Source organism: Oncorhynchus clarkii, chromosome 18 (genome assembly GCF_045791955.1).
Source record: "Oncorhynchus clarkii lewisi isolate Uvic-CL-2024 chromosome 18, UVic_Ocla_1.0, whole genome shotgun sequence".
NCBI classification, from domain to species: Eukaryota; Metazoa; Chordata; class Actinopteri; order Salmoniformes; family Salmonidae; genus Oncorhynchus; species Oncorhynchus clarkii.
Window position 1 is genome coordinate 1276485 of NC_092164.1, and position 16692 is coordinate 1293176.

General features: G+C 47.2%; 1 protein-coding gene across 8 annotated transcripts in view; it reads right to left on the reverse strand.

The window, feature by feature from the left end:
- Positions 1 to 16692, reverse strand: part of LOC139372818 (islet cell autoantigen 1-like) — a 57055-nt gene that overhangs the window by 2884 nt on the left and 37479 nt on the right. For 4 of the 8 annotated variants that reach the window (XR_011627479.1, XM_071112626.1, XM_071112625.1 and 1 more), the window contains 4 exons: positions 15565 to 15633; positions 6950 to 7108; positions 3089 to 3397; positions 114 to 212 (listed from right to left, as the gene is read on the reverse strand). Coding sequence is in view for 6 of the 8 variants with exons in the window: in XM_071112626.1 (XP_070968727.1) it covers positions 114 to 212; positions 3089 to 3397; positions 6950 to 7108; positions 15565 to 15633 (636 nt within the window). In the remaining 2 variants the exon portion in view is untranslated. The remainder of the gene's footprint in view (positions 1 to 113; positions 213 to 3088; positions 3398 to 6949; positions 7109 to 15564; positions 15634 to 16692) is intronic. The other 4 variants (XR_011627480.1, XM_071112628.1, XM_071112629.1 and 1 more) reach the window with 1 other exon arrangement.

Below are 16692 nucleotides of genomic sequence, written 5' to 3' on the forward strand. Positions count from 1 at the left end.
ACACACACACACACAGGTACTGAATTGGTACTGTAAGGCACATTTGAAAGCTAAAACTAAACCCAACACTGCTGAGCCAACGACATCAAGCCTCACAAACCACACCCTCTCACCATTGGCTGTTGACTTTGGGCCACCCTTAGCTGACTGGACCTGGCCAGACACTGGGGACTGTAGGGGCGGAGCCTGGAACATGGGCGGCGTCGCCCAGCCTGAGAGAAAGAAGGACAGAGGAGGATAGAAAAGAGGGAGAGGAAACAAGGGAATGTGATGTCATCATTCTTCCAGGAAAGAAGAGAAGAAAGAACACAACAAGCTGATAAGAATGTACTAGAATCAGTTTCTAGATGCTACAAGAACTGGAGACAAAACTATCAGTTTCTAGATGATACTAGAACTGGATACAAACTATCAGTTTCTAGAACTGGAGACAAACTATCAGTTTCTAGATGATACTAGAACTGGATACAAACTATCAGTTTCTAGAACTGGAGACAAAACTATCCGTTTCTAGATGCTACTAGAACTGGAGACAAACTATCAGTTTCTAGATGCTACTAGAACTGGATACAAACTATCAGTTTCTAAATGCTACTAGAACTGGAGACAAACTATCAGTTTCTAGAACTGGAGACAAAACTATCAGTTTCTAGATGAAACTAGAACTGGATACAAACTATCAGTTTCTAGATGATAGTAGTACTGGAGACAAACTATCATTTTCTAGATGCTACTAGAACTGGAGACAAAACTATCCGTTTCTAGATACTACTATAACTGGATACAAACTATCAGTTTCTAAATGCTACTAGAACTGGAGAAAAACTATCAGTTTCTAGAACTGGAGACAAAACTATCAGTTTCTAGATGAAACTAGAACTGGATACAAACTATCAGTTTCTAGATGATAGTAGTACTGGAGACAAACTATCCGTTTCTAGATGATACTAGAACTGGATACAAACTATCAGTTTCTAGAACTGGAGACAAACTATCAGTTTCTAGAACTGGAGACAAACTATCAGTTTCTAGAACTGGAGACAAATTATCAATTTCTAGAACTGGAGACAAACTATCAGTTTCTAGAACTGGAGACAAAACTATCAGTTTCTAGATGAAACTAGAACTGGATACAAACTATCAGTTTCTAGGTGATAGTAGAACTGGAGACAAACTATCAGTTTCTAGAACTGGAGACAAACTATCAGTTTCTAGATGTTACTAGAACTGGATACAAACTATCAGTTTCTAGAACTGGAGACAAACTATCAGTTTCTAGATGATACTAGAACTGGATACAAACTATCAGTTTCTAGAACTGGAGACAAACTATCCGTTTATAGATGCTACTAGAACTGGATACAAACTATCAGTTTCTAGATGATAGTAGAACTGGAGACAAACTATCAGTTTCTAGAACTGGAGACAAACTATCAGTTTCTAGATGTTACTAGAACTGGATACAAACTATCAGTTTCTAGAACTGGAGACAAACTATCCGTTTCTAGATGCTACTAAAACTGGATACAAACTATCAGTTTCTAGAACTGGAGACAAACTATCCGTTTCTAGATGCTACTAGAACTGGATACAAACTATCAGTTTCTAGAACTGGAGACAAAACTATCCGTTTCTAGATGCTACTAGAACTGGAGACAAACTATCAGTTTCTAAATGCTACTAGAACTGGAGACAAACTATCAGTTTCTAAATTCTACTAGAACTGGAGACAAACTATCAGTTTCTAGAACTGGAGACAAAACTATCAGTTTCTAGATGAAACTAGAACTGGATACAAACTATCAGTTTCTAGATGATAGTAGTACTGGAGACAAACTATCATTTTCTAGATGCTACTAGAACTGGAGAAAAACTATCCGTTTCTAGATGATACTAGAACTGGATACAAACTATCAGTTTCTAGAACTGGAGACAAACTATCAGTTTCTAGAACTGGAGACAAACTATCAATTTCTAGAACTGGAGTCAAAACTATCAGTTTCTAGATGAAACTAGAACTGGATACAAACTATCAGTTTCTAGAACTGGAGACAAAACTATCCGTTTCTAGATGCTACTAGAACTGGAGACAAACTATCGGTTTCTAGATGCTACTAGAACTGGATACAAACTATCAGTTTCTAAATGTTACTAGAACTGGAGACAAACTATCAGTTTCTAGAACTGGAGACAAAACTATCAGTTTCTAGATGAAACTAGAACTGGATACAAACTATCAGTTTCTAGATGATAGTAGTACTGGAGACAAACTATCATTTTCTAGATGCTACTAGAACTGGAGACAAACTATCAGTTTCTAGAACTGGAGTCAAAACTATCAGTTTCTAGATGAAACTAGAACTGGATACAAACTATCCGTTTCTAGAACTGGAGACAAACTATCAGTTTCTAGAACTGGAGACAAAACTATCAGTTTCTAGATGAAACTAGAACTGGATACAAACTATCAGTTTCTAGCTGATAGTAGAACTGGAGACAAACTATCAGTTTCTAGATGCTACTAAAACTGGAGACAAACTATCAGTTTCTAGAACTGGAGACAAACTATCAGTTTCTAGATGATACTAGAACTGGAGACAAACTATCAGTTTCTAGAACTGGATACAAACTATTAGTTTCTAGATGCTACTAGGTCATCTAGCCACTAGAGGTCAGACATGCAGTAGGGTCATCTAGCCACTAGAGGTCAGAAATGCAGTAAGTTCATCTAGCCACTGGAGGTCAGAAATGCAGTAAGATCATTGAGCCACTAGAGGTCAGAAATGCAGTAAGATCGTATAGCCACTAGAGGTAAGACATGCAGTAAGGTGATTCAGGAACTAGAGGTCAGACATGCAGTAGGGTCATCTAGCCACTAGAGGTCAGACATGCAGTAAGATCATCTAGCCACTAGAGGTCAGACATGCAGTAAGGTCATCTAGCCACTAGAGGTCAGAAATGCAGTAAGGTCATCTAGCCACTAGAGGTCAGACATGCAGTAAGATCATCTAGCCACTAGAGGTCAGACATGCAGTAAGATCATCTAGCCACTAGAGGTCAGACCAGGAGATGGTGCTGACTGACTGACCTGTAGAACTCAGACTGTGGTCCAGCAGCTGGGAGGGCAGGAAGCCGGTGGGACTGGGGGACTGAGAGGGGGGGCAGGCCGCTCCAGTAGGTGGAGGAGGGACTAGGGTGGGGGTGGGGGGGACAGGGTCAGAGAACTCCAAGCAGCCAAAGGTGCCTTGCCACTCTCGACTGAACTCGTCTGCGTCCATTGGTCCAGGGCTCAGGAGGTCCTTCAGAAAGGCCATGTCCCCAGTCTCTCTGTCCTCCTCCTCCTTGTCCCCCACCCTGGGACCCTGCTGTAGTAGAGAGCTTCCAGAGAGGTCCCCACCTAGAACACACAGCACAGAGAGACAGACAAAGCGTTAGAAACTGCATGTAGCCAGGTCATCAGGAACTATTAACTGTTACTGACTCATGTCAATTGAAAAACAGGCTGGTCTGAAACACCATTCACACAGAGGACAAAGTCCGCTCAGGACCTGAGAGACACCTGAGAGAGAACCCTGAGAGAGAGAGAGAAAGTGAGAGAGAGGGGAAATCAGTTGAAATCAAATGAGTCAGAAGACAACTGGAAGAATGAGATCAGAAAAACACCACACATGCAACTGAAAGAGAGAGGAGTCATCCAGGGGGAGGACAGGACAGGAGAGTTAAGAGCAGCTCAGACCCCCAGTAACACAGGTTTGATAGGAGAACGAGGAGGGCAGGACAGGACAGGTAAGAGACACGAGACGTATGTGGCAGGGTCTACAGGAAATCACGGACCACAAAAAGATAACCAGCCACGTCACGGACAACGATGTCATGCTTCCAGACAAACTAACCACCTTCTTTGCCCGCTTTGAGGATAATACAATACCACCGTTGTGGCCCGCTAACAAGGACTGCGCCCCGCCCCCCTCCTTCTCCGTGGCCAACATGAGTAAAACATTTAAACGTGTTAACCCTCGCAAGGCTGCTGGCCCAGACTGTATCCCTAGCCGCGTCCTCGGAGCATGCGCAGACCAGCTGGCTGGTGTGTTTACAGACATATTCAATCGCTCCCTATCCCAGTCTGGTGTCCCCACATGCTTCAAGATGGCCACCAATGTTCCTGAACCCAAGAAGGTAAAGGTAATTGAACTGAATGACTACCGCCCCGTAGCACTCAACATGTCATCATGAAGTGCTTTGAGAGACTAGTCAAGGATCATATCACCTCTACCTTACCTGTCACCCTAGACCCACTTCAGTTTGAATAACGCCCCAACAGGTCCACAGACGATGTAATCACCATCGCACTGCTCTGTCCCATCTGGACAAGAGGAATACCTACAGTTGAAGTCGGAAGTTTACATACACTTTAGCCAAATACACAATTCCTGACATTTAATCCGAGACATAAATTCCCTGTCTTATGTCAGTTAGGATCACCACTTTATTTTAAGAATGTGAAATGTCAGAATAATAGTAGAGAGAATGATATATTTCAGCTTTTATTTCTTTCATCATATTCCCAGTGGGTCAGAAGTTTACATACACTTAATTAGTATTTGGTAGCATTGCCTTTCAATTGTTTAACTTGGGTCAAACATTTTGGGTAGCCTTCCACATGCTTCCCACAATCAATTGGGTGAATTTTGGCCCATTCCTCCTGACAGAGCTGGTGTAACTGAGTCAGGTTGGTAGGCCTCCTTGCTCGCACACACTTTTTCAGTTCTGCCCACAAAGTTTCTATAGGATTGAAGTCAGGGCTGTGTGATGGCCACTCCAATACCTTGACTTTGTTGTCCTAAAGCCATTTTGCCACAACTTTGGAAGTATGCTTGGGGTCATTGTCCATTTGGAAGACCCATTTGCAACCAAGCTTTAACTTCCTGACTGATGTTTTGAGATGTTGCTTCAATATTTCCACAGATTTTTCATTCCTCATTATGCCATCTATTTTGTGAAGTGCACCAGTCCCTGCTGCAGCAAAGCACTCCCACAACATGATGCTGCCACCCCCATGCTTCACGATTGGGATGGTGTTCTACGGCTTGCAAGCCTCCCCCTTTTCCCCCTAAACATAACAATGGTCATTATGGCCAAACAGTTCTATTTTTGTTTCATCAGACCAGAGGACATTTCTCCAAAAAGTACAATCTTTCTCCCCATGTGCAGTTTCAAACCGTAGTCGGGATTTTTTGTGGTGGTTTTGGAGCAGTGGCTTCTTCCTTGCTGAGCGGCCTTTCAGGTTATGTCGATATAGGACTTGTTTTACTGTGGATATAGATACTTTCGTACCTGTTTCCTCCAGCATCTTCGCAAGGTCCTTTGCTGTTGTTCTGGGATTTATTTGCACTTTTCACACCAAAGTACGTTCCTCTCTAGGAGACAGAATGCGTCTCCTTCCTGAGCGGTATGACAGCTGCGTGGTCCCATGGTGTTTATACTTGAGTACTATTGTTTGTATAGATGAATGTGGTACCTTCAGGCGTTTGGAAATTGCTCCCAAGGATGAACCAGACTTGTGGAGGTCTACAATTAGTTTTCTGAGGTCTTGGCTGATTTCTTTTGATTTTCCCATGATGTCAAGCAAAGAGGCACTGAGTTTGAAGGTAGGCCTTGAAATACATCCACAGGTACACCTCCAATTGACTCAAATGATGTCAATTAGCTTATCAGAAGCTTCTAAATCCATGACATCATTTTCTGGAATTTTCCAAGCTGTTTAAAGTCACAGTCAACTTAGTGTATGTCAATTTCTGACCCACTGGGATTGTGATACAGTGAATTATAAGTGAAATAATCTGTCTATAAATATTGCTGGAAAAATTACTTGTGTCATGCACAAATTAGATGTCCTAACCAACTAGCCAAAACTATAGTTTGTTAAGAAATTTGTGTAGTGATTTGAATGTTTTAATGACTCCAACCTAAATGGATGTAAACTTCTGACTTCAACTGTATGTCAGAATGCTGTTCATTGATTACAGCTCAGCATTCAACACCATAGTACCCTCCAAGCTCATCTTCAAGCTGGAGGCCCTGGTCTCAACCCCGCCCTGTGCAATTGGGTCCTGGACTTTCTGACGGGCCGCCCCCAGATGGTGAAGGTAGGAAACAACATCTCCACTTTGCTGACCCTCAACACTGGGGCCCCACAAGGGTGCGTGCTCAGCCCCCTCCTGTACTCCCTGTTCACCCACGACTGCGTGGCCACGCACGCCTCCAACTCAATCATCAAGTTTGCAGATGACACAACATTAGTGGGCTTGATTACCAACAACGACGAGACAGCCTACAGGGAGGAGGTGAGGGCCCTCGGAGTGTGGTGTCAGGAAAACAACCTCTCACTCAACGTAAACAAAACAAAGGAGATGACTGTGGACTTCAGGAAACCTTTTGACAGCTCTTTGGTCTTGGCCATAGTGGAGTTTGGAGTGTGACTGTTTGAGGTTGTGGACACGTGTCTTTTATACTGATAACAAGTTCAAACAGGTGCCATTAATACAGGTAATGAGTGGAGGACAGAGGAGCCTCTTAAAGAAGAAGTTACAGGTCTGTGAGAGCCAGAAATCTTGAATAATATACATCAGGGTCTGGTATGTAACTAGTAGAAAACACCTCTGAATAATATACATCAGGGTCTGGTATGATCCCAGTAGAAAACACCTCTGAATAATATACATCAGGGTCTGGTATGTAACTAGTAGAAAACACCTCTGAATAATATACATCAGGGTCTGGTATGATCCCAGTAGAAAACATCTCTCTCTCCCTGTGAGGCTCCCATGGAGAAAGAGATGTGTGAGGCTCCCAGGGAGAGAGAGAGATGTGTGAGGCTCCCAGGGAGAGAGAGAGATGTGTGAGGCTCCCAGGGAGAGAGAGAGATGTGTGAGGCTGCTGGGCTGCACACCTCCAAACCCCCAGGGACCACCAGAGGCTGCTGTGGTCTGTAGAGGGGCCAGAGGCTGCATGGAGGAGGAGAGGCCAGGCTGGGGCTGGTCACAGGCCAGGAGTAAGAGGTCGTCATCGGTGCTGGCTGTACTGAGATGCCCACTGAGGTCACACAGGGCTGGGGAACAGGAGGATGGTTAGAGAGGACAGGGTTGGGGTACAGGAGGATGGTTAGAGAGGACAGGGTTGGGGAACAGGAGGATGGTTAGAGAGGACAGGGTTGGGGTACAGGGGGATGGTTAGAGAGGACAGGATTGGGGTACAGGGGGATGGTTAGAGAGGACAGGGTTGGGGTACAGGAGGATGGTTACAGAGGACAGGGTTGGGGTACAGGGGGATGGTTAGAGAGGACAGGGTTGGGGTACAGGGGGATGGTTAGAGAGGACAGGGTTGGGGTACAGGGGGATGGTTAGAGAGGACAGGGTTGGGGTACAGGGGGATGGTTAGAGAGGACAGGGTTGGGGTACAGGGGGATGGTTAGAGAGGACAGGGTTGGGGTACAGGAGGATGGTTAGAGAGGACAGGGTTGGGGTACAGGGGGATGGTTAGAGAGGACAGGGTTGGGGTACAGGGGGATGGTTAGAGAGGAAAGGGTTGGGGTACAGGGGGATGGTTAGAGAGGACAGGGTTGGGGTACAGGGGGATGGTTAGAGAGGACAGGGTTGGGGTACAGGAGGATGGTTAGAGAGGACAGGGTTGGGGTACAGGGGGATGGTTAGAGAGGACAGGGTTGGGGTACAGGGGGATGGTTAGAGAGAACAGGGTTGGGGTACAGGAGGATGGTTAGAGAGGACAGGGTTGGGGTACAGGAGGATGGTTAGAGAGGACAGGGTGTACAGGAGGATATACTAGAGGAAGTAGGACACTATGTTGTCAACTCTTCCCTGGTCCTTAGAGAGGAAGTAGTGTACTATGTTGTCAACTCTTCCCTGGTCCTTAGTGTACTAGAGGAAGTAGGACAGACACTACGTTGTCAACTCTTCCCTGGTCCTTAGTGTACTAGAGGAAGTAGGACACTATGTTGTCAACTCTTCCCCTGGTCCTTAGAGAGGAAGTAGGACACTATGTTGTCAACTCTTCCCTGGTCCTTAGAGAGGAAGTAGGGCACTATGTTGTCAACTCTTCCCTGGTCCTTAGAGAGGAAGTAGGGCACTATGTTGTCAACTCTTCCCCTGGTCCTTAGAGTACTAGAGGAAGTAGGACACTATGTTGTCAACTCTTCCCTGGTCCTTAGTGTACTAGAGGAAGTAGGACACTATGTTGTCAACTCTTCCCCTGGTCCTTAGAGAGGAAGTAGGACACTATGTTGTCAACTCTTCCCTGGTCCTTAGAGAGGAAGTAGGGCACTATGTTGTCAACTCTTCCCTGGTCCTTAGAGAGGAAGTAGGACACTATGTTGTCAACTCTTCCCCTGGTCCTTAGAGAGGAAGTAGGACACTATGTTGTCAACTCTTCCCTGGTCCTTAGAGAGGAAGTAGGACACTATGTTGTCAACTCTTCCCTGGTCCTTAGAGAGGAAGTAGGACACTATGTTGTCAACTCTTCCCTGGTCCTTAGTATACTAGAGGAAGTAGTGCACTATGTTGTCAACTCTTCCCTGGTCATTAGAGAGGAAGTAGGGCACTATGTTGTCAACTCTTCCCTGGTCCTTAGAGAGGAAGTAGGACACTATGTTGTCAACTCTTCCCTGGTCCTTAGAGAGGAAGTAGGGCACTATGTTGTCAACTCTTCAATGGTCCTTAGTGTACTAGAGGAAGTAGGACACTATGTTGTCAACTCTTCACTGGTCCTTAGTGTACTAGAGGAAGTAGGACACTATGTTGTCAACTCTTCACTGGTCCTTAGTGTACTAGAGGAAGTAGGGCACTATGTTGTCAACTCTTCCCTGGTCCTTAGTGTACTAGAGGAAGTAGGACACTATGTTGTCAACTCTTCCCTGATCCTTAGTGTACTAGAGGAAGTAGGACACTATGTTGTCAACTCTTCCCTGGTCCTTAGAGAGGAAGTAGGGCACTATGTTGTCAACTCTTCTCCTGGTCCTTAGTGCACTACTTCCTCTAGTACACTATGTTGTCAACTCTTCCCTGGTCCTTAGTGTACTAGAGGAAGTAGTGCACTGTGTTGTCAACTCTTCCCTGGTCCTTAGTGTACTAAAGGAAGTAGGACACTATGTTGTCAACGCTTCCCTGGTCCTTAGTGTACTAGAGGAAGTAGTACACTATGTTTTCTGGTAAAATAATGTATATTAGGGTTAGGGGTTAGAGGTTAGGGGTTAGAGGTAGGGTTAGGGGTAGGGGTTAGAGGTCAGGGGTTAGAGGTCAGGGGTTAGAGGTAGGGGTAGGGGTTAGAGGTTAGGGGTTAGAGGTCAGGGGTTAGAGGTAGGGTTAGGGGTAAGATTAGGGGTTAGAGGTTAGGGGTTAGAGGTAGGGTTAGGGGTAGGGGTTAGGGGTTAGAGGTAGGGTTAGGGGTAGGGTTAGGGGTTAGAGGTCAGGGGTTAGAGGTAGGGTTAGGGGTTAGAGGTTAGGGGTTAGAGGTCAGGGGTTAGAGGTAGGGTTAGGGGTAGGGGTTAGAGGTTAGGGGTTAGGGGTTAGAGGTAGGGTTAGGAGTAGGGTTAGGGGTAAGATTAGGGGTTAGAGGTTAGGGGTTAGAGGTAGGGTTAGGGGTAGGGGTTAGAGGTTAGGGGTTAGGGGTTAGAGGTAGGGGTAAGATTAGGGGTTAGAGGTTAGGGGTTAGAGGTAGGGTTAGGGGTAGGGGTTAGAGGTTAGGGGTAGGGGTAAGATTAGGGGTTAGGGGTAGGGGTTAGAGGTCAGGGGTTAGGGGTAGGGGTAAGATTAGGGGTTAGAGGTCAGGGGTTAGAGGTCAGGGGTTAGGGGTAGGGGTAAGATTAGGGGTTAGAGGTTAGGGGTTAGAGGTAGGGTTAGGGGTAGGGGTTAGAGGTTAGGGTTAGGGGTAGGGGTAAGATTAGGGGTTAGAGGTCAGGGGTTAGAGGTCAGGGGTTAGGGGTAGGGGTAAGATTAGGGGTTAGGGGTAGGGGTTAGAGGTCAGGGGTTAGGGGTAGGGGTAAGATTAGGGGTTAGAGGTCAGGGGTTAGAGGTCAGGGGTTAGGGGTAGGGGTAAGATTAGGGGTTAGAGGTTAGGGGTTAGAGGTAGGGTTAGGGGTAGGGGTTAGAGGTTAGAGGTAGGGTTAGGGGTAAGATTAGGGGTTAGAGGTTAGGGGTTAGAGGTAGGGTTAGGAGTAAGATTAGGGGTTAGAGGTTAGGGGTTAGAGGTCAGGGGTTAGAGGTAGGGTTAGGGGTAGGGGTTAGAGGTCAGGGGTTAGAGGTAGGGTTAGGGGTAGGGGTTAGAGGTTAGGGGTTAGAGGTAGGGTTAGGGGTTAGAGGTCAGGGGTTAGAGGTAGGGTTAGGAGTAGGGGTTAGGGGTAGGGGTTAGAGGTAGGGTTAGGGGTAGGGGTTAGAGGTTAGGGGTTAGAGGTAGGGTTAGGGGTTTGGGTTAGAGGTCAGGGGTTAGAGGTAGGGTTAGGAGTAGGGGTTAGGGGTAGGGGTTAGAGGTTAGGGGTTAGAGGTAGGGTTAGGGGTAGGGGTTAGAGGTCAGGGGTAAGAGGTAGGGTTAGGGGTAGGGGTTAGAGGTTAGGGGTTAGAGGTAGGGTTAGGGGTAGGGGTTAGAGGTTAGGGGTTAGAGGTAGGGTTAGGGGTAGGGGTTAGAGGTCAGGGGTTAGAGGTAGGGTTAGGAGTAGGGGTTAGGGGTAGGGGTTAGAGGTAGGGGTTAGAGGTTAGGGGTTAGGAGTAGGGGTTAGAGGTCAGGGGTTAGAGGTAGGGTTAGGGTTAGGGGTTAGAGGTCAGGGGTTAGAGGTTAGGGGTTAGAGGTAGGGGTTAGAGGTTAGGGGTTAGAGGTTAGGGGTTAGAGGTCAGGGGTTAGAGGTAGGGTTAGGAGTTAGGGCTCTATAAAATATGTCATCTATATTTTCCCAAATTCATTTTTTTCAGTTTTATTTTTCCTGGTTTTAGATGTTTTAGATTTTCACTCTCAAAATTACAGTTGTTCAACAACATGGGATGTTCTGAGTCCATGCTGAAATCACAGAACACAATTACTTTAGGTCTGGAAGACCTTTTGTGTAATTCCGCTTTAATTGTGCATCTGGCCCTTTAATTGCGCATCTGGCCCTCTAATTGCGCATCTGGCCCTCTAATTGTGCATCTGGCCCTTTAATTGTGCATCTGGCCCTTTAATTGCGCATCTGGCCCTCTAATTGCGCATCTGGCCCTCTAATTGCGCATCTGGCCCTCTAATTGCGCATCTGGCCCTCTAATTGCGCATCTGGCCCTTTAATTGCTTATCTGGTCAGTGAGGGATGTTCCATCTAATGTGCCGGTCTGGTGATGGTTCTGTACTGCTGCTGCTCATTTCATGGAAAAGTTTGGAAATAACAAATAATAGATACAAATGATATACTTCCTCGTGATCTACTTCCTCGTGATCTACTTCCTCGTGATCTACTTCCTCGTGATCTACTTCCTCGTGATCTACTTCCTCGTGATATACGTCCTCGTGATGTACGTCCTCGTGATGTACGTCCTCGTGATGTACGTCCTCGTGATATACGGCCTCGTCCTCGTGATATACGTCCTCGTGATATACGTCCTCGTGATATACGTCCTCATGATATACGTCCTCATGATATACGTCCTCATGATATACGTCCTCATGATATACTTCTGCCAGGTAAAACTACTTTATAGTTAACATTTAACTGAGAAGGTTTTGGGGAAATATTTCTGTCAACCCACAAGACGGTTATGACATCAACTGACTACACATGGAGTGATAGACAAACACGCTCCATGCAGACAGACAGACAGACAGACAGACAGACAGACAGACAGACAGACAGACAAACACACTCCATGCAGACAGACAGACAGACAGACAGGACAAACACGCTCCATGCAGACAGACAGACAGACAGACAGACAAACACGCTCCATGCAGACAGACAGACAGACAAACACGCTCCATGCAGACAGACAGACAGACAGACAGACAAACACGCTCCATGCAGACAGACAGACAGACAGACAGGACAAACACGCTCCATGCAGACAGACAGACAGACAAACACGCTCCATGCAGACAGACAGACAGACAGACAGGACAAACACGCTCCATGCAGACAGACAGACAGACAGACAAACACGCTCCATGCAGACAGACAGACAGACAGACAGACAGACAGACAAACACGCTCCATGCAGACAGACAGACAGACAGACAAACACGCTCCATGCAGACAGACAGACAGACAGACAGGACAAACAAACACGCTCCACACAGACAGACAGACAGACACGCTCCACACAGACAGACAGACAGACAGACACGCTCCACACAGGCAGACAGATAGACAGACACGCTCCACACAGGCAGACAGACAGACAGAAAAACATGCTCCACACAGACAGACAGACAGACAAACACGCTCCACGCAGACAGACAGACAGACAGACAGAAAAACATGCTCCACACAGACAGACAGACAGACAAACACGCTCCACACAGACAGACAGACACGCTCCACGCAGGCAGACAGATAGACAGACACGCTCCACACAGGCAGACAGACAGACAAACACGCTCCACGCAGACAGACAGACACGCTCCACACAGGCAGACAGACACGCTCCACACAGGCAGACAGACAGACAGACAAACACGCTCCATGCAGACAGAATGACAGACAGACAGGACAAACAAACACGCTCCACACAGACAGACAGACACGCTCCACACAGGCAGACAGGCAGACAGACAGACAAACATGCTCCACACAGACAGACAGACACGCTCCACGCAGACAGACATGCAGACAGACACGCTCCACACAGGCAGACAGGCAGACAGACACGCTCCACACAGGCAGACAGACAGACAGACAGGACAAACACGCTCCATGCAGACAGACAGACAGACAAACACGCTCCATGCAGACAGACAGACAGACAGACAGGACAAACACGCTCCATGCAGACAGACAGACAGACAGACAAACACGCTCCATGCAGACAGACAGACAGACAGACAGACAGACAGACAGACAAACACGCTCCATGCAGACAGACAGACAGACAGACAAACACGCTCCATGCAGACAGACAGACAGACAGACAGGACAAACAAACACGCTCCACACAGACAGACAGACAGACACGCTCCACACAGACAGACAGACAGACAGACACGCTCCACACAGGCAGACAGATAGACAGACACGCTCCACACAGGCAGACAGACAGACAGAAAAACATGCTCCACACAGACAGACAGACAGACAAACACGCTCCACGCAGACAGACAGACAGACAGACAGAAAAACATGCTCCACACAGACAGACAGACAGACAAACACGCTCCACACAGACAGACAGACACGCTCCACGCAGGCAGACAGATAGACAGACACGCTCCACACAGGCAGACAGACAGACAAACACGCTCCACGCAGACAGACAGACACGCTCCACACAGGCAGACAGACACGCTCCACACAGGCAGACAGACAGACAGACAAACACGCTCCATGCAGACAGAATGACAGACAGACAGGACAAACAAACACGCTCCACACAGACAGACAGACACGCTCCACACAGGCAGACAGGCAGACAGACAGACAAACATGCTCCACACAGACAGACAGACACGCTCCACGCAGACAGACATGCAGACAGACACGCTCCACACAGGCAGACAGGCAGACAGACACGCTCCACACAGGCAGACAGGCAGACAGACAGACAGACACGCTCCACACAGGCAGACAGACAGACAGACACGCTTCACACAGACAGGCAGACAAACACGCTCCACGCAGACAGACAGGCAGACAGACAGACAGGCAGGCAGGCAGACAGACACGCTCAACACAGACAGGCAGACAGACAGACAGACAGACAGAAACACGCTCCACGCAGACAGACAGACAGAGACAGGCAGACAGACACGCTCCACACAGACAGACAGGCAGACAGACAGACAGGCTCCACACAGACAGACAGACAGACAGACAGGCAGACAGGCAGACAGACATGCCCCACACAGACAGACAGGCAGGCTCCACAGAGACAGGCAGACAAACACGCTCCACACAGACAGACAGATAGACAGGCAGACAGACACGCTCCACACAGACAGACAGATAAACAGGCAGACAGATATACAGGCAGACAGACACGCTCCACACAGACAGGCAGACAGACACGCCCCACACAGACAGACAGACAGACAGGCAGACAGGCAGACAGGCAGACAGGCTCCACACAGACAGGCAGACAGACAGATATACAGGCAGACAGACACGCTCCACACAGACAGACAGGCAGACAGATAGACAGGCAGACAGACACGCTCCACAGAGTCAGGCAGACAAACACGCTCCACACAGACAGACAGATAGACAGGCAGACAGACAGGCAGACAGACACGCTCCACACAGACAGACAGATAAACAGGCAGACAGACACGCTCCACACAGACAGACAGGCAGACAGACAAACACGCTCCACACAGACAGACAGGCAGATAGACAGACAGGCAGACAGACAGACCACCCTCCACACTGACAGACAGGCAGACAGACAAACACGCTCCACACAGACAGACAGGCCGATAGACAGACAGGCAGACAGACAGGCAGACAGACAGGCAGACAGACACGCTCCACGCAGACAGGCAGACAGATAAACAGGCAGACAGACACGCTCCATACAGTAGTTTGGCTAGCTACTCATAGGTGGGCTGGTAGCTGGTAATTAACACTAACCCTTAACCCTAACCCTAACGCCTAACCCTTAACCCTAAACCTTAACCCCTAACCCTTAACCCTAACCCCTAACCATAAACCCTAAACACTAACCCTTAACCCCTAACCCCTAACTCTAACCCTAAACCCCTATCCCTAAACACTAACCCCTAACTCTAGCCCCTAACCCTGACCCCTAACCCTTAACCCCTAACCCCTATCCCTAAACACTAACCCTTAACCCCTAACTCTAACCCCTAACCCTGACCCCTAACCCTAACCACTAACCCTTAACCCCTAACCTCTAACCCCTAACCTCTAACTCTAACCCCTAACCCTGACCCCTAACCCTAACCCCTAACCCTAAACCCCTATCCCTAAACACTAACCCTTAACCCCTAACCCCAACCCTAACCCTAAACCCCTATCCCTAAACACTAACCCTTAACCCCTAACTCTAACCCCTAACCCTGACCCCTAACCCTAACCACTAACCCTTAACCCCTAACCTCTAACCCCTAACCTCTAACTCTAACCCCTAACCCTGACCCCTAACCCTTAACCCCTATCCCTAAACCCCTAACTCTAACCCCTAACCCTGACCCCTAACCCTTAACCCTAACCTGCTGGAGACCCCTGGTGTATGGAAAAACCTCAACACTGAGATACCTTTTACAATTACAATTATCAAAATATAAAGTGAATAAGGACTAGCTTCTGCACAGAACAATTACATAAAGAATCACAACACGCATGTACACGAACATACACACACGTACCAGAGTCCAGACTAGCACACAGAGAGCTTTCACTGGTGTGGCTCTGTCCATCAGCAGCATGGAAGGGGCCTAAAGGAAACCACATCAAGTACATCATGTCATTCCAGTCCACTAAACATGTTATAGCCTATCTAGCCCAGTAGGGGTCAGTAGGGGTCAGTATATAATGTAATGTTATAGTATATCTAACCCAGTAGGGGTCAGTAGGGGTCAGTATATAATGTAATGTTATAGTATATCTAACCCAGTAGGGGTCAGTAGGGGTCAGTATATAATGTAATGTTATAGTATATCTAACCCAGTAGGGGTCAGTAGGTGTCAGTATATAATGTAATGTTATAGTATATCTAGCCCAGTAGGGGTCAGTATACAATGTAATGTTATAGTATATCTAACCTGTCTCAGCCTCCAGTATTTATGCTGCAGTAGTTTGTGTCGGGGGGCTAGGGTCAGTTTGTTATATCTGGAGTACTTCTCCTGTCCTATTCGGTGTCCTGTGTGAATTTAAGTGTGCTCTCTCTAATTCTCTCTTTCTCTCTCTCTCTCGGAGGACCTGAGCCCTAGGACCATGCCTCAGGACTACCTGACATGATGACTCCTTGCTGTCCCCAGTCCACCTGGCCGTGCTGCTGCTCCAGTTTCAACTGTTCTGCCTTATTATTATTGGACCATGCTGGTCATTTATGAACATTTGAACATCTTGGCCATGTTCTGTTATAATCTCCACCCGGCACAGCCAGAAGAGGACTGGCCACCCCACATAGCCTGGTTCCTCTCTAGGTTTCTTCCTAGGTTTTGGCCTTTCTAGGGAATTTTTCCTAGCCACCGTGCTTCTACACCTGCATTGCTTGCTGTTTGGGGTTTTAGGCTGTGTTTCTGTACAGCACTTTGAGATATCAGCTGATGTACGAAGGGCTATATAAATACATTTGATTTGATTTGAGTAGGGGTCAGTATATAATGTAATGTTATAGCATATCTAGCCCAGTAGGGGTCAGTATATAATGTAATGTTATAGCATATCTAGCCCAGTAGGGGTCAGTATATAATGTAATGTTATAGTATAGATAGCCCAGTAGGGGTCAGTATATAATGTAATGTTATAGCATATCTAGCCCAGTAGGGGTC